This window comes from Heterocephalus glaber, unplaced genomic scaffold, assembly GCF_053883595.1.
Source record: "Heterocephalus glaber isolate CG9 unplaced genomic scaffold, H.glaber_assembly_v1.0 deba00001586, whole genome shotgun sequence".
In the NCBI taxonomy this organism is placed as follows: domain Eukaryota; kingdom Metazoa; phylum Chordata; class Mammalia; order Rodentia; family Bathyergidae; genus Heterocephalus; species Heterocephalus glaber.
Genome location: NW_028258364.1, coordinates 3,227,194 through 3,251,701, shown reverse-complemented (window position 1 = coordinate 3,251,701; position 24,508 = coordinate 3,227,194). Strand labels below are relative to the sequence as shown.

General features: G+C 35.1%; 1 protein-coding gene across 11 annotated transcripts in view; it reads right to left on the bottom strand.

Moving 5' to 3' along the window:
* Bltp1 (bridge-like lipid transfer protein family member 1) overlaps positions 1–24,508 on the bottom strand; it is a 241,252-nt gene that overhangs the window by 116,699 nt on the left and 100,045 nt on the right. For all 11 annotated transcript variants that reach the window (XM_021236449.2, XM_021236454.2, XM_021236453.2 and 8 more), the window contains exons 25-27: positions 11,754–11,873; positions 10,755–11,035; positions 1,873–2,123 (exon numbers count right to left, since the gene is read on the bottom strand). In XM_021236449.2, the coding sequence (XP_021092108.2) occupies positions 1,873–2,123; positions 10,755–11,035; positions 11,754–11,873 (652 nt within the window). The remainder of the gene's footprint in view (positions 1–1,872; positions 2,124–10,754; positions 11,036–11,753; positions 11,874–24,508) is intronic.

Here is a 24,508-nt window from a genome sequence, read left to right as displayed (position 1 = left end):
CCAGCATGACCTTCTTTATTCTATCTTGACATTATACTTACATACACGACTCCTGGAAAACTCAACAACCAGAAATTCAGATACAAATGTAGAACCTCACCCCAGTCTCTCCTGTACAAGATACCTATGGCAATTTAGCATCTTATAACTTACTACTGCAAAAATCATTAGGAGGAATAGAATATTTCCTATTAGACATTATAAGAATTATAATCAGCTTTCCTTTTTACAGTGTTAGAAAGGGAAATTACTATTTCTCCCTTCTGACACTATGTGTAAATTCCCTGTAGATATTCTTCCTTGAGTTTATGATGGTTAAGTTCTGATTGGCAGATTAGAAAATCAAGCAGTCTTTATACTTAGTGCCAGTTGTAGTACCACAGAAAGAACAGGAACATTTGTGCAGTTCTGTCCCAGTGGTAAGGCTCAGTTTCTTTCCTATAAAACAGGGATAAATATCCATTTCCTATGAGATCTTGGGGGCTAAATGAGAAATGCCAATTTAAATCTATAAAAACAAATTTTATTCAAATGTAAGAAAGTAAGGTTAGGAGAAGACAGTATATCTTATTTGCATATTTTTTATCAATTAGATGAAAGGAGTTTGGGTTGTTTGCTGATTTTATAAGATAATCTGCTCTTACTCGAGCAAATAGCTGAACTAAATGATCTTGAAATAACATACACTGTGTGTATTTATGTATTATTGTTCTGTTTAAAAAAAATCATTAAAACAGGTATTTAGGGGCCAGGGATTAGCTCAGTGGTTGCAAGCTCAAGGTCTCAAGTTTGATCCCAGTACCAAAAAAAAAAAAAAAACCCCAAAACACCAAACAGGTAATTCAGCATATGTAGTCCAGCTCTTCCACCTAAAAAAATGCCCTATATGGGAAATCAATTTGATAAACTCTTTTTTGTTGTTGTTTGCTGTGCAAAACATTTTTATTTCTTTAATTTATCTTTTGAAGTAAAACATTTAATGGTAAATTTTAGATATACATAATGATAACATTCACCATAGGGAATTTGTACTTGTATTTAAACTGCTTGTGCCCTGTTTTTTTAAAAATCTACTGAAGACTTTTCTACATTTATATCTTTGCAGCACAATGTAAGCAGTATTCTACTTAAATTGTAGAAATTCACAACTATGAAACCGCAAAAAAAGTCATTTCCAAAATCTTTGAAGAAATCTTTGAAATTTGGTTAAACCTAAGGTGAGTACACTTAAATCCACCGTTCACTGTTCACACCAAGCTACCATATTTGCAGTTATCCTAAAGACTCTAAGAAAGACCAGATTTCTCTTCTTGATATGTTCAATTTTAGTGATAAGGAAAATATCTTGTAGAAGTAGTTTTTAACATTGGACCTATAATATAAATGCTATTATTGATAGGTTGTCCCATAAAAAGTTAGCTGGTAAACCAAATAGTTACTCCTAAGTATAATCTCAGGAAGCTGGGCTATAGGAAAATTATGATATATAAAGAAATATTTTGAAGAAGCTTTCTGAGGAAAGTCACTGATGTCAACAATAATAAATCTAAATAGTAAACCCACTTTGGCTCTCAGTAACTGAAAAGTTGCCAGTCTTGGCTCAGTGGTTCTGCCGCCTGCCTCAAAAGCCCAAGGTCCCGAGTTCAGTCCCCAGTAACAAAAAAAAAAAAAAAAAAAAAAAAAAAAAATTGCCAGTCTTATCTGGCTTTAGTTAAGGTATTTGGTAAACAAACATGGAATATACTATAACCTTTCCATAACACTACCAAAAAAATTAACTTGAACAAAGTGACACTAAACTTCTCTCAAAATGGCATAGGGATAAAAATGATAAAAGATTAGCATAAGACACACAACAACACATTTTATTACCATCTGTAATTCTGGAGATTTCTTTAGTAATAATCCATTCTCCAGGCTGTAGCAGAGACTGACCATAACACATATCAGACTCTGCACTTGTGGTTGAAAATGCAGAACTACTGGAAGGTGTCAATTCTTCAAGTCTGAAGAAATCTAGGCCAGTTACTGTGCCACCAAAGAATCTGCAGCCACCAAGACATCCACACTTGTTTCTACACCTCTTATTCTTCAGTGTATCATCTGGCCACAAAAACCACAACCTAAAAAGAATGTGACATAAAACAAACAAAAAACAACAGCATAAAAAAAAAACTTAAGAAATAAAAAACTTTTTGGCAGCTAATTAAATACAAGTTAATTGGTAAGGTTTTTTGTTTAAAAAAAGTAAACAAACACAAAGGTTTATTTTTGATATGGGATGTCTTTATAATCTTTTTGTCTTTCTATTAAAAAATAAAATTTAAAGTCAGTTTTATCATGGTGAGATGGAAGAATAACATATCATACATTTTTAAAGCCATTAAAAAAGAAGCAAATAGATTTCATCAGTAAGTGCACGCAGATCCCAGGGAGCAGCTGTGTGGCCGGAACAACAGGGCTGCAAGCAGATCCCAGCCAGGGCTCCGCCCTGACCCAAGAGGCTATGGCACACCCACGTTGGCCAAAGGCCCGCCCAGAAAAGAACTGCACAGGCTCACAAGCTTCAGCCAGAGGCTAACCATACCATCGGCCACAGCCAAGGACCCCATTGAAAAAGAGCTACACAGGCACACAAGCAATAGACAGAGGCTCACCCCGATACCATTGATAAGTGAGTGGAGACCCTAGCTAAAGCCTGCGCAGACAAAAGGAACTGGGGTGCACAGCCCTCAGCCAAAGGGGCTCCCAGACAACAGCTACATAGGGGCTACAGTAAGAGGCACACCCAGATACCATCTAAAGTGTGCAAGGCACCAGCCAGAAGCCCGCCCAGACAACAGGACAGCACAGAGATGCACAAGGCCACCACTCTGAACCCAGGAATTTGTATTTTGGTGAGCAGCAAAGTAAATGCTGCTCGGTGTCTGGCTAAGAAATCAAGACCACTGGGTGAGCAAAAAGTTGCCTCAACAAAGACACATCAGGCTGCATCTGTTGAAATGAGAAGACACATAAATAAATCTCAAAACCAGACTTCCAGATCACCTAAGGCAATCCCAAAGGACAACAAGATGGAAAAATCTGATACACAACTACCTAGACTCCTTGAAGTTGCAACAAAAGAGGACCTGGAAAAAATGAAATCAGAAATAATTTCTTAGCTAACAGCAGAGATTGCACCCACAGTACAAGACATCATTAAGAAATCTAGAGTGGACACAAATAAAAAAATAGAAGACCTGAGGAACATGATGGAATCACAACATAGGAAACAAATGGAATCTAAAACAGATGCAAACAGATTTCCAGGAGATTAAAAGCTCCACTGGAAGTTTATGCAGCAGAATGAGACAAAGAGAGGATAGAAGATAGATATAGAAGATAGGATTGCAATTAGTGACCAGGAAAAGAAAAATTCCTTCAAAATAGTAAGGGACCACAAGAACTCAATCCAGCAGCTGCTAGGTGATGCAAAGAAGTATAACATAAGACTGATCGGAGTCAATGAAGAAACGGGAAAGAGTACAGACAACATAAAAAAAAAAACTGTTCATACAAGCAATGGCAGAAAACGTACCAAAGAAGGGAAAAGAACTTGACATACAGATAAGTGAGGCACCTAGGGCTCCAACTAGCCTTGATAAAAAAAAAAAATCTAGCCATATAATAGTTAGGATTCCAGAAACCCAACAAGAAGAACAAAATTCTACAAGCAGTTACAGAAAAGAAACAAATCACATACAAAGAAAAGCCCATCAGAATCACAGTAGATTTCTCAAAACAAATCCACAAGGTAAGAAGACCTTGGAGTGACATATTTCAATCTCTAAAGGAAAACAACCTCCAACCCAGACTGATATACCCTACAAAACTATCTTTCAAAATTGATGGAGAAATAAGAAATTTTCATGACAAAGAGCACCTTAGGAACTTCATGAATACCAAACCAACACTCCAAAAATTTTTAAACAATAACCTAGGAAAGGACAATGAGGATCACAACCCAAGGAAGCACAACAGAATGAATCCATTGGGCATAATAAGAAATTAAACACAAAGGGTGAGAATCCAACAAAAATAAAAAGTCATGACAAGGATAAGTCAATACATATCAAGTATAACCATCAATGTTAATGGTCTCAATTCACAAATCAAAAGAAATGGACTGGCACAATGGGTCAAGAACCAAGACCCTTAATTCAAAAAGAAACTCATAGACTCAAAGTTAAAGGGTGGAAGACTATACTCCAGTGACAGTAACCCCCAAAAAAGCAGGAGTAGCTTTTCTCTTTACAGATCAAGTGGATTTCAAAGACTGATTAAGAGAAAAATAGAAGGGCACTACATCCTTGTAAAAGGAACAATCTAAGAGAAAGAGATGACAATCAATATATATGCACCAAACACTAGTGTGCACAACTATATAAAACAAATACTAATGGACATGAAAAAATCATATAAGCACTAACACAATAGTAGTAGGGGACCTCAATACCCTACTATCACAAATAGACAGATCAACTAGACAAAAAACAAGTAATGAAATACTAGAGCTCAACTCTTGAACAAATGAACTTCACAGATATTTACAATGTATTCAGCTACACAAAATCAGAACACACATTTTTTTCAGGTGAACATGGTTTGTTCTCTGAAATAGACCACATACTCACTCGTAGAACATGTTTAAGTAAGTGCAAAGGAACTGAAGTTATCCCTTCTATATTACTAGACCATAGTGCGATGAAATTGGAGATCAATAGCAAAAGAAATTGCAAGAACTTCATAAACACATGGAAACTGACCAACACATGTCTGAATAACCAATGGATCAGAGAGGAAAAGAAGAAACCAGACAGTTCCTTCAATTAAATGACAATGACAATACAACATATCAGAATCTCTGGGACACAGTGAAAGCAGGCTTACAAGGGAAATTCAGAGCAGTGAATACTCATATTAGGAAAACAGAGCAAGCCCGAATAAACAAACTGATGTTGAACATCAAGTTCTAGAAAAAGGAGAGCAGGACAAACCCAAAGCACTACAAAGGAGAAAATTAAAAAGATCAGAGCATAAAGCAATGCAATGGACACTAAGAGAACAATACAGGGCTGGGGATTTAGCTCAGTGGTTTCGCCGCCTGCTGCGCAAGCACAAGGACCCGAGTTCGATCCCCGGTACCAAAAAAAAAAAAGAGAACAATACAAAAAAAATCAATGAAGTCAAGAGTTGGTTCTTTGAAAGACTCAACAAAATTGACAAACCCTTAGTTAACCTTATCAGAAAAAGGAAAAAAAAGGCCCAAATCCATGCAATTAGGAATAAAAAGGGTGAAATTACAACAGACCCAGCAGAAATCCAGAGAATCATTAATACCTATTCTGAGAACCTATACACCAATAACATGGAGAATATGGAAGAAACAGATTCCTAGATATATGTGATTTACCAAATTTGAACAAACATGACCTAAAAATTCTAAACAACCCAATATCATTCAATGAAATTGAAAATGTAATTAAAAACTTACCAACTAAGAAAAGCCCAGGTCCTGATGGCTTCATTGCTGAATTCTATAAGACATTTAGAGAGGAGCTACTGCCACTACTGTTTAAACTCTTCAATAAAATTGAAAGGGACACAATACTCCCGAATTCTTTCGTGGAAGCAAGCATCACCTTGATTCCAAAAGGAGAGAAAGACCCAACTGAAAAAGAGAACTATAGGCCAATCTTACTAATGAACAAAGATGCAAAAATCCTTAATAAGATACTGGCAAATAGAATGCAGAAGATCATCAAGAGGATCTTACACCCTGACGAAGTGGGATTCATGCCAGGGATGAAGGGAATGCCAATCAATAAATGTAATACACTATATCAATAGAGCCAAGGACAAAAACCATATGATCATCTCAAAAGATGCAGAAAAAGCATTTGACAAAATCCAACACACAGTTATGATAAAAACTCTCCAGAAAATTGGAATAGATGGTCTCTACCTCAATCTGATAAAAGCCATCTATGAAAAACCAACAGCCAATATCATACTAAATGGTTAAAAACTGAAATCCTAGGAAGAAAAGGTCCAAAGGGGTAGGGGAAGTGGTAGGGGTAGCGGAAAGGAAAGAAGGGAAAGGAAAAATTATGAGAAATGGAAAAAATGAAAACAAAGTCTTGGTAAATACAGAAGGGTGAAAGGGTGAAGGGAATGCAGGGAATGGGGAAAAAATAAGAACCAAGATACACCATGTAAAGGTACAAGTTCCCAATGAGAAATGTAAATGTACTGTATATCTAAAATATACCAATAGAAGAATTTTAAAAAACCTGAAATCCTTCACAGTAAAATCAGGAACAAGACAAGGATGTCCACTATCACCACTCCTGTTCAATATAGTCACACTTAGCCATAGCAATTAGACAAGAGAAAGAAATAAAAGGAATAAAGAGAGGAAACAAAGAAGTCAAATTGTCATTATTTGCAGATGACATGATATTCTATATAGATATATACATGACATGATACTCCATATATACCCTAAGAACTCCAACAAAAGTCTTCTAGTCTTAATAACCAAATTCAGTAAAGTTGCTGGATACAAGGTCAAAACACAAAAATCAATAGCTTTCCTCTATACGAATGACAGACTCACTGAGAGAGAAATAGGGCAAATAATTCCTTTCACAATAGCATCCAAAAAACTGAAATACCTAGGAATCAACCTAACAGAAGAAATCAAAGATCTCTTCTCTGAAAACTATAGCACTCTGAAAAGTGAGATTGAAGACAATATCAGAAAATGGAAAGACATCCCTTGCTCCTAGGTAGGAAGAATCAACATAATGAAAATGGCCACACTTCCAAAATTGCTATATGGATTCAATGCAATCCCAATTGAAATTCCAGCAGCATCCTTCATGGACCTTGAGAAAACAATCCAAAAATTCATTCGGCACAAGAAAAGACTTAGAACAGCAAAAGCAATTCTAGGCAACAGAGACATAGCAAGGAGTATCACAATTCCCAACTTGAAACTATACTACCAAGCTACTGTGATAAAAATAGCAAGGTACTGGCAAAGAAACAGACCTGAGGACCAGCAGAACAGATTATAAGATGCAGAAACAACTCCAGACACACTCAGCCACTTCATCTTCGATAAAGGAGCCAAACACCCTCACTGGAGGAAAGAGAGCCTCTTTAATGAATAGTGCTGGAAAAATGGGGTTTTAACTTGAGGAAGATTAAAACTAGACCTATATTTTTGACCATGAACTAAACTAAAATTGAAATAGATTAAAGATCTAAACATTAAAACAGAAATGCTGAACCACTTGGAACAGAAGTTAGGTAGAACTCTTGAAGACATTGGTGTAGGAAAAGATTTTATGAACAAAACTTCAGTTGCTCATGAACTAGCACAAACAATCAACAAATAGGATCTCTTCTTACTAAAAAGCTGCACAGAAAGAGAAACCACCAACAGTGTGAAGAGACAACCCACAATGTGGGAAAAAATTTTCACCAGCTGTCTCTCAAACAAAGTTCTACTATCTAGGAAATAAAGAGCTTAAAAAAATCAGACATTCCAAATTTAAAGACCCAGTCCAAACATGGGCATCTGAAATGAACAGACATTTCTCAAACAAAGTAGAAATAGCAAATAAACATGAAAAAATGTTCAACATCACTGGTCATTTGATTCAAATGAAAACAACACTGAGATTCTCCCTCACCCCAGAAAGAATGGATGGTAACATGAAATCAACCAATAACAAATGCTGGCGGGGCTGTGAGGAAAAGGAACTCTTCTACACTGTTGGTGGGAGTGTAGACTGGTGCAACCACTATGGAAATCAGTATGGAGATACCTCAAAGAATTAGGATAGGAAGTCCCATTTGTTCCAGCTATTCCCCTGCTGGAATCCATAGAATTAAAAGAATCATACCATAGTGATATATGTGCACCCATGTTCACAGCAGCACAATTTGTGATATCTAAAACTTGGAAGCAGCCCAATTGCCCATCAAGTGGTGACTGGATAAAGAAAATGTGTTTTTTTAATAAAACGGAGTACTATTCAGCCATAAACAATGAGAAACTAGAGACATTTATAGCTAAATGTATGCACATTGAGGTGATACTCTTAAGTGAAATAAATAGGACACACACATGTAAATACCAAATAGTTTCTCTAGTATGGGAACTGAAAGTGTAAATAAGGGCTAAAAGGTATAATAGATAATGTGAAATAGAAAGAAAAGGGGCAAAGAGGAAGGGGAAGTGGGAGGGGTAGAGGAAAAGAAAGAAGGGAATGGAATTAATATGAGAAAAAGAAAAAATGGAAACAGTCTTTCTAGATAAGGAGGGACGGAGGGGTTGAAGGGAGGGCAGGGGAATGGGGAAAAAATAAATAAATAAATAAATAATATGTAAAGGTGCAAATTTCCAATGATGAATGTCATTATATTTTATACCTATTATACCAATAAAATTAATTTTAAAAAATCAAATATAAAAATCAAACCTGTACAGTTTTAAAACAATAGTAAACATTCTAAAAAGTTTTCTTTTTAATTTTTTAAATAAATATTTTTTAAAACAAGAACTTTTTATTAATAAATTTTAATTAAATCTTAACTGAAACAAATATTGTACACTGACAGAGTAGATTGTAAGCTTGTAGGCAGAACAAAATCTTAGACTCTTCACAGTCCTTGACAAAACAGAACACAGAAACTAACCTAAATGAGCCACTTAAAAAAACTTCACTCACCAGGAGCCAACTTCTTAGCTTAATTAGCACCTTACAGTGTCACCTAACCTAAATGAGACAGAAATTTTGTCCACATTAACTGGCTTCCTGAGCAATAATTAACAAGGAAACAAAATTCTTTTTTTCTTTGGCATTTCTGGGGACTGAATCTAGGGCCTTGTCAAACCTAAGTTCCTTCAAAAAACATTCTCTATACACGAAGTTTCATTTTCAGATTTATAAGCTATCTTCTTTAATTTAAAAGATTAACATAATCTCAGTGAAAATCTCAAGAGGTTTCAAAAAAACTGAAAAAGAATCCTCAAGTTCTTTGGAAAAATTAACAGATGAAAATAAGTAAAATTTTTATAAAATAGAGAAATGGTTATGTATTAGGTGTATTTTTCTTTGTATTCAAATAATTATTTTCAGAAAAATCTCTCCTCATCCAGATTAATACCCCACATAGAATCAAAATAAATTCAAGTTTTATAACAAAAACGAAAAGAATATGAAAATGCAAGTGCTATTTGCTTTCTAGCAAGTTTTTTCTCAAATAGAAATTATAATAAAAAAGATATGAATACATAAAAATTCCAATCTGTATAGCTGAATTAAAAATACAAGTAAAAAATGAAACAAATTCCAAAGTTTAGCAACACTGATCACAGAAAGTGTGCAATTTAGAAAGAGCTTGGTAAGAAAAGCACCAAGACTCCAGTGAATAAATGCACACAGAGAAAAACAAGAAATTCACAAAGAAGTCAGAAGACTGAAAATAAACTCATAAAAAAGTATTATATTGGATGTAAATAAATGTAAAATAAAGAAATATAATGCCATATATAATACTATATTATGTTATTAATGTGCAAAAATGTCCGTGTTACACTTATTTATTTTTTAAATTTTTATTTTATCAGTACATTTTAGGTATACAATATAATGACATTCATCATTGGAAATTTGCACCTTTACATAATCTCTCTTGGTTCTTATTTTTCCCCCTTCCCCTGCCCTCCCTTCAACCCCTCCATCCCTTCCTCTTTGGAAGGGGAAGTCGGAGGGGTAGGGGAAAGGAAAGAAGGGAATGGAATTAATACTCTAATGTATAATGGGAAATTTAGAAACAATTTGAACATCTAATACAAGGCCAATAGCTAATTAGCATATAATATGTTTTTCTGGTTGTGTATTATTTGTTTAAAAGGATCTTTATGAAATTTACAATCATGTGGGAAAATGATTAGGATATAAATTTAATATAAACATGGACAATTAGAAAATGGAAGTTTTCAGGTGTAAGAAAAAATACACCAAAATCCTGGATAGAAACAGGACAGAATTCTGTATAGTGGGTTATGATCATTATTTTCCTTTGTCTTTTTAATAGCTTCCTATATTTTTAGAATAATCATGTATTAACTATATAATGAGGCATATGAGGATTTGAAAGCCATACTCTTATTTTAAAAAGAAATGATTCAATAAGAGGCTCTGGCAACTTTTTAAAAGGCAAATATAATCATTTCTTAAGAGCCAATGGAAATAGGTCTAGGTTCTGTTACTCTTCCCTGCAGTTAGGGAGGCCAACAAAAAGAATTTTAAACAGTACATGGTGATAATATGATCATTTCTAGGAATGGTGAATTGGAATTAGAGAGCCAAGGCTTGAAAGAAAGGACAGTAATTTATGGAATGTTATTTGAGGACCAACGATTTCAGCTTCTGTCTGTGTTGACATACATGGTATGAACACTGAAAAACACCAGAAAACAGTGTTATTTCTGTCAACGACTTATTACTAGAGTAAGGCATATGATATATTTACTTCAATATTAGGTCCCTATACATTCACTGATGTGCAGCAGCATAATCATAACACTTAAAATGTTCTTATTCCATTCCTAACAGAAGAATGTCCTATGTGATTATCTAGTACTTTCATCTGAGCCTAAGACTACTTTAATTCTTAAAATTTTCACTCACCTCTTAGTTCTGGCATCATGAGTTTCTAAGAAATGTCTTTGTGCTTCATGTTTAGAGTGATGATCAGCCGCTAATGAGATATCAACAGTAATAAGTCCTAAATTGGCTGACCCAGCCTCAAGCCAATAGGCCCTCCGTAGCACTGCAGGCTGAAGTCCAACTCTGCAGTTATTTAATTGTTCAATGTACTGTCTCACTTGAAAGTCCTGAATTGCAGCACTTATTCCTTCCCCAACTGACTGATTGTGGAGATTACAGTTTGCAACTCGAATTGCGCCCATCTAAAGTTGAATAAAAAGAATGAAACAAAACTGTCATTTCTATATAAACTACAGAATAGGCGATCATTTCAAATAGAGAGACAACAGAACAAAAGAAAGAAAAGGAAAAAGAAATGGACAAGAAAAAGGGAAAAATAAAATGGGAAACGGAGAAAAACAGGAAAGGTGAATGCAGTAATAGAAGAAATGCAGACTTCCAAAAACAAAAAAAAAAGGAATCGAAAAGCACAAATAGTAAGGAAAACAAGAAGAAGAAAACTTAGATGGGAAATAACTAATAAAATTATAGAAACTTAAGGCTTGATTTCAAACAGCAGTCCAAAAAATAACAGTGGCCAAAAAATGTTTCCAGGAGCCAGGCAGGAAATATAAACGTTTAAAGCCTAAAGTTACCCAAAGTGAAATCCTTTAAAAACACTACTTGTTTACACGTGTAACATAAAGATAACCTGCTACTTCACATCCCTGCCTTAAAGCAATGTTAAAATGATTCAATTACAGTGCAAAAGTGGTGAATACTTAAAATTGTAATAATGGAAGAGAACATTACTGAGTAAAACATAGAAAGCTGTCTTCTAAAATTCTGTGGTAGTCTGTGAGATACCAATCTATAAGTATGTGTTGCATTTCAAGATACAGAGGTTCAGTTTAGTAAAAGGAAAAAGAATTGCACTGGGCAAGTATAATCCCACTGACCAAGAAAAAGACAAATGTTTACCTTTATATTTGTAGCACAACCATGCTCTACAATATAAATATCAGCTCCATCCATTGCTAAGCGAGTCATAGTGTATTTCAAATCATCTGAAGTTGGACAAGGCCCAGGAATACAACTCAACTGAAATAAAAAAGTTGTACAGTTAATCACTATCAACTTATTACTTTGATACTTAAATAATTAGCCTTTATTCAAGTAAAATTATGGTTATATGTGTGTTTATAAAGTTAAACTTCATTTTTTTATATTGATAAAGGGTTAAAAACTGCAAAATGAATCATTAGGAATCATGTACCATTTTCATTCAAAAGAGGCAAGTGAGCTGGGCATGATAATACACACCTATAATCTCAGCTACTGGGAAGGCTGAGGAGGCAGGAAGATCTCAAGTTCAAGATGGGGTTGGGCAACTTAGCAAGACCCTGCCTCAAAGTTTAAAAAAAAACTTTTTAAAAGGGCTGGGGAGTGCAGTTAAGTAGTAGAGCACTTGCCTACCATGCTGAAGGCTCTGAGTTCAATCCCCAGCACCACAGAAAAAAGAAGGGATGTAGAGGCAAATCTAACTGAAAACACACACACATACGTCGATTCACAAATTTAATGAACTTAATTCTTTCCATGGCTGTGGTCACAAACTGAACTGGATGAGAATCAACTTAAATTCAATGGTTAGGTTCAATGTTAACCTTATGAAATTTGATTCAATTCTCGTCCAGCTCAATTTGAGACCAGAATGGTAGAATGAATTAAGTTCATGAACCCAGCTATGTATGTATGTGTGTGTGTTACTAAAACTCAAACAAAATAGTCAAAGTAAACTGATAAGTAAATTATGTCACAATTTTACAGAAACTGTGTAAGACTTTAAGAATTCCTTATGAGAATTACACACACCCCAAATATGAACCATAAATATTATGACGGTATCTATACAAGCCATACAAATTTAATCTTGTTTTGCTCCTAAACCATAGATTTGGTAATACTGGATTGGAAGAAAATATACATAATCACCTGCTTCAATGAACTTCTTGAGGAAGTGACAGCCTTGAGTAAATTATTGACCCAATAGCATGAAAATGCTCACTAGTGGCTCAACCAGCACTACAAACAGTCAATGTGCTATGCTGATATACCTCCTTAAGGCAAAATTAGAGCTAAACAAACTAATATGAAGTGACAGAACATAGATCAGTAGTTATGAGGGATGGGGCTAACTGAAGAACAAAAGGAATTTTCCAAAGTGATAGAAATACTTTCTCTCTTTACTGGTGATAAGGATTACACACATGTACACAGAATTTTAAAAACTCAAATTGCATAATTTATAAAGATAGAACTTACTGTACATGAATTATGTCTTTAAAAACTTGATTTTTCAAATCTTCAATATAACATAAAAGTATTGAGTTTTTTAAAGAGGAGGCATTTAAGGGCTGAGAGTGGGTATGAATTCCTATAAAAACTGTCTGACATGACTAAAATCAGTTTTCTGGGTCATGGCAATGTGTTTATAAGGAAAAAAAACTTTCTCAATAACGAGAGTTGTTTCCCTTATTGCCAGTAAGTGTGGATTTCAAGTTTTTTGGACATAAAATTAAAAGCAGAATGAATTACTTTTAATTTACAGTAATATAACAGCAAACAAGTATAGTTTGTATGATAAAAAGAAAAAAAGGAAAAAACAAAAAATAAAAAAAAATAGTTATCGCTATGCTTCAGAAATAGAGTAAGTTACTTTTCAGGAACTGCCATGTTTTAGGTTTTCTGAAACAAATACACACCTACAAGGGGGAGAAAATGCCCCCACCTATTCAGAAGGGAGAGTACTTACTGCAGAATAACACTATTCATTTGCTGTCACTGTACATGGTTTTTAGAAATTATTGTATCTTTTCACAATCCTGTGAAACTACTGTAATGATCCTAAGCAAAGATCTGGAGTGAGGAAGTCTGACAAATGTCCTAACATCAAATAAAAAATTTAATCTTCCTCTTGCTTCAATTTCTAAATCTACATATACAGCTATAATACCAAAAGTTAATATAATAATACAATAGGACTTTCAACATGGCTGAATACTGGAGACTCCTGCAGTTAGGTTCCAGTTTTCAGACAAGTATACAATGCAGGCCTGAGTGAAAAAAAAAAAAAAAAAAAGAACGAAGAAAGACAGAAAGCAGAGTGCCAAAACAACCAATGCAGGTGCAACTGACAAAGGTGCTGGCCAGTCCAAGTCACTGATTTTCATTGGTAATAAATTGGGATAAAGGTGAGCTAGGTACAAGTGCAGAACTTCATGTGAGGATGCACAGTCATGTGGTTTCTATGGAAATTAATGTAAACAAAGCTCATCAAAGACAAGACAAAGCATTCTCGAATTAGGAACAGAATAGACAAAATACATGGTACTACTTAGAAGATTGTCCTTCCAGTTAGAAGGTTTTAGTTGTGGGAACGGAATTTGGGTGTAAGTTACTCTGACCTCCACATGTGGCGTCGGGCAGACTCACTCCTATAAATAAGCCAACTGTGGGGTTAACTCTTCACAGCCTGCTTTGGGGCATAATCAATATTGATTGATTGCAGCTGAACAAAGGAGGAGCCAGGTTAGAGCTACTCAGAGAAAATCAACAAAAAACACAGATAATTTGGAAGAACAGGAGGGACATACATCTCTATGCCAAAATCAATCTGAAATAAGAAACTTGTAGATCAAACTAGGCACAGTACTTCATAAAACAGTGTAGCAGCCCACAGGGCTGGAATGGTGCTACGGCCAGTGCATGGCACAAAGAACAGGAATCACCATTTTGGGATGTTTAAAAACATACTGCAATAGTGTGGCAAACTCTTTGGACAACAGAAAAACAGCGTCACAAGGATAAGCCAATACAAATCAGCTATAACTATCAATGTAAATGGTCTCATTTCACTAATCAAAAGAAACAGACTGGCAGAATGGATCAAAAAACAAGATCCAACAGGAAGCACATTTAACTCAAAAAGAAATTCACAGACTGAAAGTCAAAGGATGGAAAACAATACTTCAGGCGACAGAACCCTGGAAAAAGCAGTGATAGCTATTTTATTTGGAGACAAAGTGAACTTCAAGTCAAGACTAATCAAGAGAGACAAAGAGTGTCACTACATCCTTATAAAGGGTAAACTAAAAGAGGAAGAGATAACAATCGTAAATATATATGTACCCAATACCAGTGCACCCAACTATATAAAAAATTAACATACAAGAAAAATCAAATAACCACCAACACATTTGTAATGGGGGACTTTAATACCACTGTAACAAATAGAATAACTAGAAAAAAAATCAACAAAGAAATATCAGAACTGAAACAAACCTGTGAATATTTGTCTACAGAGTGTTCCAATCCAAAACATCAGAATACACATTCTTCTTGGCTGTGCATGGGACGTTCTCCAAAACAAATCACATACTAGCTCATAGAACATGATTAAGTAAATGCAAATGAATTGAAATTATCCCATGTATATCATAAGACCATAATGCAATGAAACTGGAAATTAATGGCAAAAGAAACTACAAAAATTACATAAGCACATGGAAATTAAATAACACTTTACGGAACAACTAATGGGTTCCAGCTGAAATTAAAGGAGAAATTAGTTTCTACAATTAAATCATAATACTGATTCAACATACCAGAACTTATAGGATGTAATAAAAGCAGTCCTACGAGGGAAATTTATAGTGGTGAACTCTTACATCAGGAAAACAGAGCAAGCTCAAATAATCAACCTAGTATTCAGCCTCAAAAGTCTAGAAAAAAAAAGAACAAGTCAAGCCCAAAGCTCATACGAGGGAGGAAATTATAAAGAGCAGAAATTGATGTAATTGAGATTAAGAAAACAATACAAAGAATCAAAAAATCAAAGACTTGACTCTTTGAAAGACTAAATAAAACTGATAAACCCTTAGCCAACCTTATCAAAAAAAGGGAAGACAAGACTCAAATCCATGCAAATAGGAATGAAGAGGGTGAAATCACAACAGATCCTGTAGAAACCCAGAAGATCATGAATATCTACTTCTAGAACCTTTACTCTAATAAGATGGAAAACACAGAAAAAATGGACAGATTCTTTTTTCTTTTTTTTTTGGTACCAGGGATCAAACTTGGGTCCTTGCGCTTGCGCAGCAGGCGGTGAAACCACTGAGCTAAATCCCAGGCCCCAGATTCTTATATTTATTCCATTCAAACTCTTGAATAAATGAACTTCACAGATGTTTTCAATGTATTCCAACACACAAAATCAGAACACATTTTTTTCAGGTAAACATGGTTTATTCTCTGAAATAGACCACATAATCGCTCATAGAACATGTTAAAGTAAATGCAAAGGAATTGAAGTTATCCCCTCTATATTATCAGACCATAGTGCAATGAGATTGGAGATCCATAGCAAAAAAAACTGCAAGAACTTCATAAACACATGGAAATTGAACAACACATGTCTGAATAAAGAATGGGTCACAGAAGAAATTAAAGAAGACACCAGACAGTTCCTACAATTAAATGACAATGACAACACAACATATCGGAATCTCTGGGACACAGTGAAAGCAGTCTTATGAGGGAAATTTAGAGTAGTGATACTCACATTAGGAAAACAGAGCCAGCCCAGTTAAATAAACTGATGCTGAACCTCAAGCTTCTAGAAAAAGAAGAGCAGGACAAACCCAAAGCTTATACAAGGGAGGAAATTATAAAGATCAGAGCAGAGATCAATGCAATGGAGACTAAGAGAACAATATAAAAAAAAAATGAAGCCAAGAGTTGATTCTTCAAAAGAATAAACAAAATTGACAAATCCTTAGCCAATTCTATCAGAAAAAGGAAAGAAAAGGCCCAAATCCATACAATTAGTAATAAAAAGGATGGAATTACAAGGAACCCAACAGAAATCCAGAGGAACATCAATACCTACTTTGAGAACCTATACACCAATAAGCTGGAAAACACAGCAGAAATGGACAGATTTCTAGATAGTATGAATTACCAATGATGAATGAAGAATACTTAAAAATTCTAAACGTCCCAATATCAATCAATGAAACTTAAAACGTAATTAAAAACTTACCAACTAAGAAAACCCCGGGCTTGATGGCTTCACTGCTGAATTCTACAAGACATTTAGAGAGGAACTACTGCCACTACTGTTTAAACTCTTCAATAAAATTCAAAGGGAAGTAATACTACTGAATTAATTCCTGGAAGCAAGCATCACCTTGATTCCCAAAGAAGAGAAATATGCAACCGAAAAAGAGAACTATAGGCCAATCTCACTAATGAATACAGAAGCAAAAATCTTTAATAAGATTCTGGCAAATAGAATCCAGAAGATCATCAAGAAGATCTTACACCCTGACCAAGTGGGATTCATCCCAGGGATGCAAGGATGGTTCAACGTATGCAAATAAATCAATGTAATTCACTATATCAATAGAGCCAAGGACAAAAATCACATGATCATCTCAACAGATGCAGAAAAAGCATTTGACAAAATCCAACATGCATTAATGATAAAAACCATACAAAAAATAGTAATAAACGGTCTCTACCTCAATCTGATAAAAGCCATCTATGAAAACGCAACAGCCAACAGCATACTAAATGGTTAAAAACTGAAATCCTTCACATTAAAATCAGGAACAAGACAAGAATGCCCACTATCACCATTCCTGTTCAAAACAGGTGTGGAAACATTAGTCACAGGAATTAGACAAGCGAAAGAAATACAGGAATACAGATAGGAAATGAAGAAGTCAAATTGTCATTATTTGCAGATGACATGATACTCTATATAGAAGACCCTAAGAACTCCACCAAAAGTTTTCTAGACTTAATAACCAAATTCAGTAAAGTTGCTGGATACAAGGTCAACACACAAAAATCAATAGCTTTCCTCTACATGAACAACAGACTCACTGAGAGAAAGAGTGCAAAAAATTCCTTTCACAATAGCATCCAAAAAACTGAAATACCTAGGAATCAACCTAACAAAAGACATCAAAGACCTCTTCTCTGAAAACTATAGCACTCTGAAAAGAGAGTTTGAAGATAATATCAGAAAATGGAAAGACATCCCTTGCTCCTAGGTAGGAAGAATCAACATAATGAAAATGGCACTTCCAAAACTGATATATAGATTCAATGCAATCCCAATTGAAATTCCAGCAGCATCCTTCACAGATCTTGAGAAAACAATCCAAAAGTTCATTTGGCACAAGAGACCTAGAACAGCAAAAGCAATTCTAGGCAACAGAGACATGGCAAGAGGTATCACAAACTCCTCACTTGAAACTATACTACCAAGCTACTATGATAAAAACAGCATGGTACTGGCAAAGAAACAGACCCGAGGACCAGTGGAACAGATTAGAAGATGCAGAAACAATGCCAGACACACTCAGCCACCTCATCTTCGACAAAGGAGCCAAACACCCTCACTGGAGGACAGAGAGCCTCTTTAATGAATGGTGCTGGAAAAATTGGGTTTTAACTTGAGGAAGATTAAAACTAGACCTATATTTTTCACCATGTACTAAACTAAAATTGAAATAGATTAAAGATCTAAATATTAAAACAGAAATGCTGAACCAGCTGGAAGAAAGTTTAGGAAGAACTCTTGAAGACAATGGTGTAGGAAAAATTTTATGAACAAAATCTCAGTTGCCCATGAACTAGCACAATCAACAAGTTGGATCTCTTTTTGTTAAAATGCTTTTGGGCAGGGGGTACCGGGGATTGAACTCAGGTCCTTGCGCTTGTGCAGCAAGCGGCAAAACCACTGAGCTAAATCCCCGGCCCCTATTAAAATGCTTTTGCACAGCAAGAGAAACCACCAACAGTGTGAAAAGACAACCCACAAAGTGGGAAAAAATTTTCACCTGGTGTTCCTCAGATAAAGGTCTACTATCTACAATCTATGAAGAACTTAAAAAAAAAAAAATCAGACCTCCCAAATTTAAAGACTCAATCCAAAAATGGGCATCTGAAATGAACAGACATTTCTCAGACGGAGAAGTAGAAACAGCAAATAAATATATGAAAAAATGTTCAACACCACTGGTCATTTGAGAGATGGAAATAAAAACAACACTGAGATTCTACCTCGCCCCAGGCAGAATGGATGTTATCATGAAATCAACCAATAACAAATGCTGTTAGGCTGTGGTGAAAAAGGAACACTGCTCCACTGCTGGTGGGAGTGTAGGCTGGTGCAACCACTGTGGAAATCAGTATGAAGGTAACTCAAAGAATTAGGATTAGAGGTCTCATTTGACCCAGCTATTCCCCTGCTGGGTATCTTCCCCCCAAAATTAAAAGACGCATACCACAGCGATATACATGCACCCATGTTCATAGCAGAATTTGCAATATCTAAAACTTAGAAAGAGCCCAAATGCCCATTAACTGGAGACAGAATAAAGAGTGTTTTTTTAATAAAATGGAGTACTACTCAGCCATAAAAAATGAGAAATTAGAGAAATTTATAGCTAAATGGATGCACATTGAGGTGATACTCTTAAGTGAAATAAGTAGGATACTTGTGTCAGTATTAAATAGTTTCTCTAGTGTGAGAAACTGAAAGTGTAAATAAGGACTAAAAGGTATAATAGATAATGTGAAATAGGAAGAAAAGGGGCAAAAGGGAAGGGGCAGTAGGAAGGGTAGTGGAAAGGAAAGAAGGGAATGGAATTAATATGAGAAAATGAAAAAATAGAAACAAAGTCTTTGTAAATAGGGAAGGATGGAGGGGTTGAAGGTAGGACAGGGGATGGGGGAAAACGTAAGAGCCAAGAGAGATTATGTAAAGGTGCAAATTTCCAATGATGAATGTCATTATATTTGTATACCTAAAATGTACCAATAAAATTAATTAAAAGAAAAAAGCCATCTACAACAAATCAACAGTCAGTACCATACTAAACAGTCAAAAGCTGAAAGGTTTCACTCTAAAATCAGGAATGAGACAAGGATGTCTAATATCCCTACTCCTATTCAATATAGTTGTGGACAGATTAGTGGAACAATTACACAAAAGAACAAAATAAAAGGGATAAGACAGGAAAGGAAGAGGTTAAACTATTATTATTTGCAGATCACATGATACTCTACACAGAAGAACCCAAAGATTCCACCAAAAGACATCTACATTTAATAATCAAATTCAGTCATGTAGCTAGACACAAAGTCAATACTAACAATCAATAGCACTCCTGTACACAAATAATAAACCTACTCAGAGAAATCAGGAAAACCAGGCCTTTCAAATAGCATCAAAAAAATGAAATACTTAGGAATGAATCTAACAAAGTAAGTTTTCTTGATGACATTCATCATCAAAAACTACGGTACCCTGAAAAAGATGGAAGAGGATATCAGAAAATGGAAAGATATTCCTTGCTCTTGGGTAGGAAGAACCAACACAGTGAAAATAGCCTTATTCACAAAATGTTTTTTTAATTTGTTAACTTTATTGGTACATTTTAGGTACACAATATGATGACATTCATCATTGGGAATTTGTATCTTTACATGATATATCTTCGTTCTTATTTTTTTCCCCATTCCTCTATCTACCCTTCCACTCCTTAACCCCTCCCTATTTAAAAAAAACTTTGTTTACATTTTTTACTTTTCTTATATTTATTCCATTCCCTTTCCTTCCACTTTCTGCTATCCCTTCACCTTTGGGCCTTATCTCCCTAATTCATATTATTTATTATAAATTTCAATCCTTATTTACACTTTCAGATTCTCACACCACAAAAACTATTCCATAATTATACATTTGTACCCTATTTATTTTACTTAAGAGTATGGCCTCAATGTGCAACCATTAAATGTCTCTAGTTTCTCATTCTTTATGGCTGAGCAGCACTCCATTTTAGTTTTTAAAAAATCTTCTTTATCCAGTCACCAGTTGATGGGCAACTGGACTCTTTCCAAGTTTTAGCTATTACAAAATGTGCCACTATGGACATGAGTGTACATATGTCACTGTGGTATGATTCTTTTAATTAATTCTTTGGGGAAGACATCCAGCAGCGGAATAGCTGGGTCAAATAGGACTTCTAATTCTAGTTCTTTGAGGTATCTCCATACTGATTTCCATTGCACCAGTCTACACTCCCACCAACAGAGTAGAAGTGTTCCTGTTTCCCCAAAACCTGCCAACATTTGTTACTAGTGCATTTCATGATACCATCCATGATTTCTGGGATGAGGTGGCATCTTAGTGTTTTCTGTTTTCTGGGTTTTTTCCCCATTAAGTTTACTGGTACATTTTAGGTATAAAATACATTTACATACATCATTGAGATCTTGTACCATTACATGAGTACCTTGGTTTTTATTTCTTTTCCCTTCTCTTGCCCTCCCTTCACCCCCTCCACCCTTCCCTATTTGCAAAGATTTTGTTTCCATTTTTTTCCTTTTCTCATATTTTTTCTTTTCCCTTCTTTCCTTTCCCCACCCCTCCCACTTCCCAGCTCCTTTAGACCTTTACTTCCTATTACACAATATCAATTATACATTTTTAAAATTAAAATATCAAGATCAAGGAGACATTAAAACAGAATTTACAGAATTTAAAAGGATATAGAAAGCATACTACAAAAATCTGTTTTAAAATAAATTTAACAACTTCTAAGTACCTTGGAAGATAAATTAATGAAACTAACACTGGAGGAAATATAAAATTTGAATAGTACGTATTAAAGAAAAGTATATTCCTAGCTTGAAAACCTACCTATATGACAAAGGCAGGCTCATATACATTTTAACTGATAAATTATATCAAACATTTAAAGCAGAAAAAAGAAGGAACACTTCTCCCCTCATTTTAGGAACTCAACATTGTGCTAATCCTAAAACTGGATAAAGATAATAGAAGAAAAAGGTATGAACATAGATAGAAATTTGTTTATCAAAACAAACTATTAAAAGTCAGATCTGGCAGTATGTAGAAAGTGGTTTTATTAATAGGGATGGCAGTGTTGGTTCAGCATTGGAAGATCCACCCCCAAAAGTCATCATTTTAACAGAGGAAAGGAAAAAGCCAGATGATCCGTTCACTAGTTGGAGAAAAAGTACTGCACTAAATTCTACAGCTGTTCATAGTAAAAGCTATCAGGAAACTAGAAGTAGAACAGAACCTTCTCAACAGATTAAAGACATGAACTCCATACTTCCAGTGAGAACGCCTTAAATGAATGGAGAAGCTACAATGCTTTCTCCTTAAGGTGGGGAACAAGGGCAGATATGCTTACACTTTATCTGTCCATTAAACTTTGAAACCTAGGCCCAAATCAAAATAGTCTGGCAATAAAATGACACAATTAGGATAGGATTGGCAAGGTGGAAGCAAAATCTTTATATGTAGATGAAATGATCATCTACAGAGAAAATACTAAGAAATCTCTAGGAGCCCCTAGAACTTGTATTTGAATTTAGCAGGATTAGAAAACACAAGGTACATATAGAAATTCAGGTCTATGTATACTTGGTATAAGTGAAGAATTGGATATTGAAATTTAAAAGTTATGTAGGAGTACAAAGGACCTAGAAAAGTTAAAAAAAAAACAAACAGTGTTGGAAGACATTTAGTACCTAATTTTAAGACTTCTTCTAAAGCTACAGTAATCAAGGCAATGTTGGTGTAAGGAAAGACATATAGATCATCGGAATAAAACAGAAGAACTACCTAGGATACAAAAAACATGATGTATAAAAGAAAAAAATTGATAAATGAAACTCCATCAAAATTTAGAACTTTAAATGCTATCTTTAACATGAAAAGTAGTCCTTAAACAGACCACATTTACAATGCATATAACCTATGACCAGAATATATAAAGAACTCCTACAGCTCATTAATAGACAATCCAATTACAAAGTAGACATAAGAAGATGATAAATAGCCAGTACAGCACAAGGTGTGCAACTCTAGAATCAGAAAAATACTAATCAGTACAATAACAAGATTGAATTATACACTCATTAGGGAGATGAAGTTAAAAGTTTTAAAAGCTTTGTCATGACTTTTTCTTTTTGTTGGATTCTCCCCCTTTGTGTTTAATTTGTCACGCCCAATGCATTCATTCTGCTGGGCTTCCTGGGGTTGTGATCCTCACTGTGGCATGGAATGGTGGCAGGGGAGCCTCCCTCCAGGTGCTGAGACTGGCTCACCTTCTCTGCCCTGGGAGCGTGGAATGCCGGCGGGGGAGCCTCCTTTCGTGTGCTGGGACTGGCTCACCTTCTCTGCCCTAGGAGTGTGGAATGGTGGCGGCGGTCAGCGTTGTTTTTATTTCCATCTCTCAAATGAGCAGTGGTGTTGAACATTTTTTCTTATGTTTATTTGCTGTTTCTACTTCTCTGTCTGAGAAATGTCTGTTTGTTTCATATGCCCATTTTTGGACTGGGTCTTTAAACTTGGGAGGTGTGATTTTTTTTTTCAGTTCTTTATATATTCTAGATAGTAGACCTTTGTCTGAAAAACAACTGGTAAACATTTTTTCCCACATTGTGGCTTGTGTCTTCACTCTGCTGGTTTTTCGCTGTGTGCAGAAGCTTATTAATAAGATGAGATTACAGTTGTTCTTTGTGCTAGTTTATGAGCAACTGAGATTTTGTTCATAAATCTTTTCCTACACTAATGTCTTCAAGAGTTCTACCTAATGACTCTTTCAGGTGGTGTAGTGTTTCTGTTTTAATATTTTGATCTTTAATCCATTTGTATTTTAGTTTAGTGCATGGTGAGAGATATAGGTGTAGTTTTAATCTTTAGCACGTTGAAACCCAATTTTTCCAGCACAATTAAGGAAGATGTCTTTCCTCCAGTGAGGGTGTCTGGCTTTTTTGTCAAAGATGAGGTGGCTGAGTGTGTCTGGAGTTGTTTCTGCATCTTCTAATCTGTTCCACTGAACCTCAGGTGTATTTGTTTGCCAGTACTTTGCTGTTTTTAATCACAGTGGTTTTGTAGTATAGTTTCAGGTTGGGGATTGTGATACCCCCTGCCATGTCTTTGTTGCCTAGAATTGCTTTTTCTATTGTAGGTCTTTTCTGGTTCCAAATGAATTTTTGTACTGTTTTTTCCAAATCTGTAAAATGAGCTGTTGTAATTTCAATTGGGATTGCATTGAATCTATATAATAGTTTTGGAAATATGGTCATTTTCACAATATTGGTTCTTCCTATCTAGGAGCAAGGGCTATCTATTTTCTGATATCCTCTTTGATCTTTTCTTAAGAGTGCTGGAGGTTTTTTATTTCTTTTGTTAGATTGATTCCTAGGGGTTTTTTTGGGGGGGGGATGCTATCATGAAAGGAGTTGTTTCTCCAATTCCTCTCTCAGTGAGTCTGTTGTTCACGTACAGGAAGGCTACTGATTTTTGTGTGTTGACCATGTAAACAGGTACTCTCCTGAATTTGGTTTTTAACTTTAAAAGACTTTTGGTGAAGTACTTGGGTTCTTCTATATAGGGTATCATGTCATGTATGAGTAAGGATCATTTTACTTCTTCATTTCCTATCTTTAATCCTTTTCTTTCTCTTGTCTAACTGCTGTGGCTAATGTTTTCAATTATATTGAATGGGGTGGTGATAATAGACATCCTTGTCTTGTTTCTGATTTTAGTGTGAAGGGACTTCAGTTTCTGACCATTTAGTATGATATTGGCCATTGCTTTCTCAAAGATGGCTTTT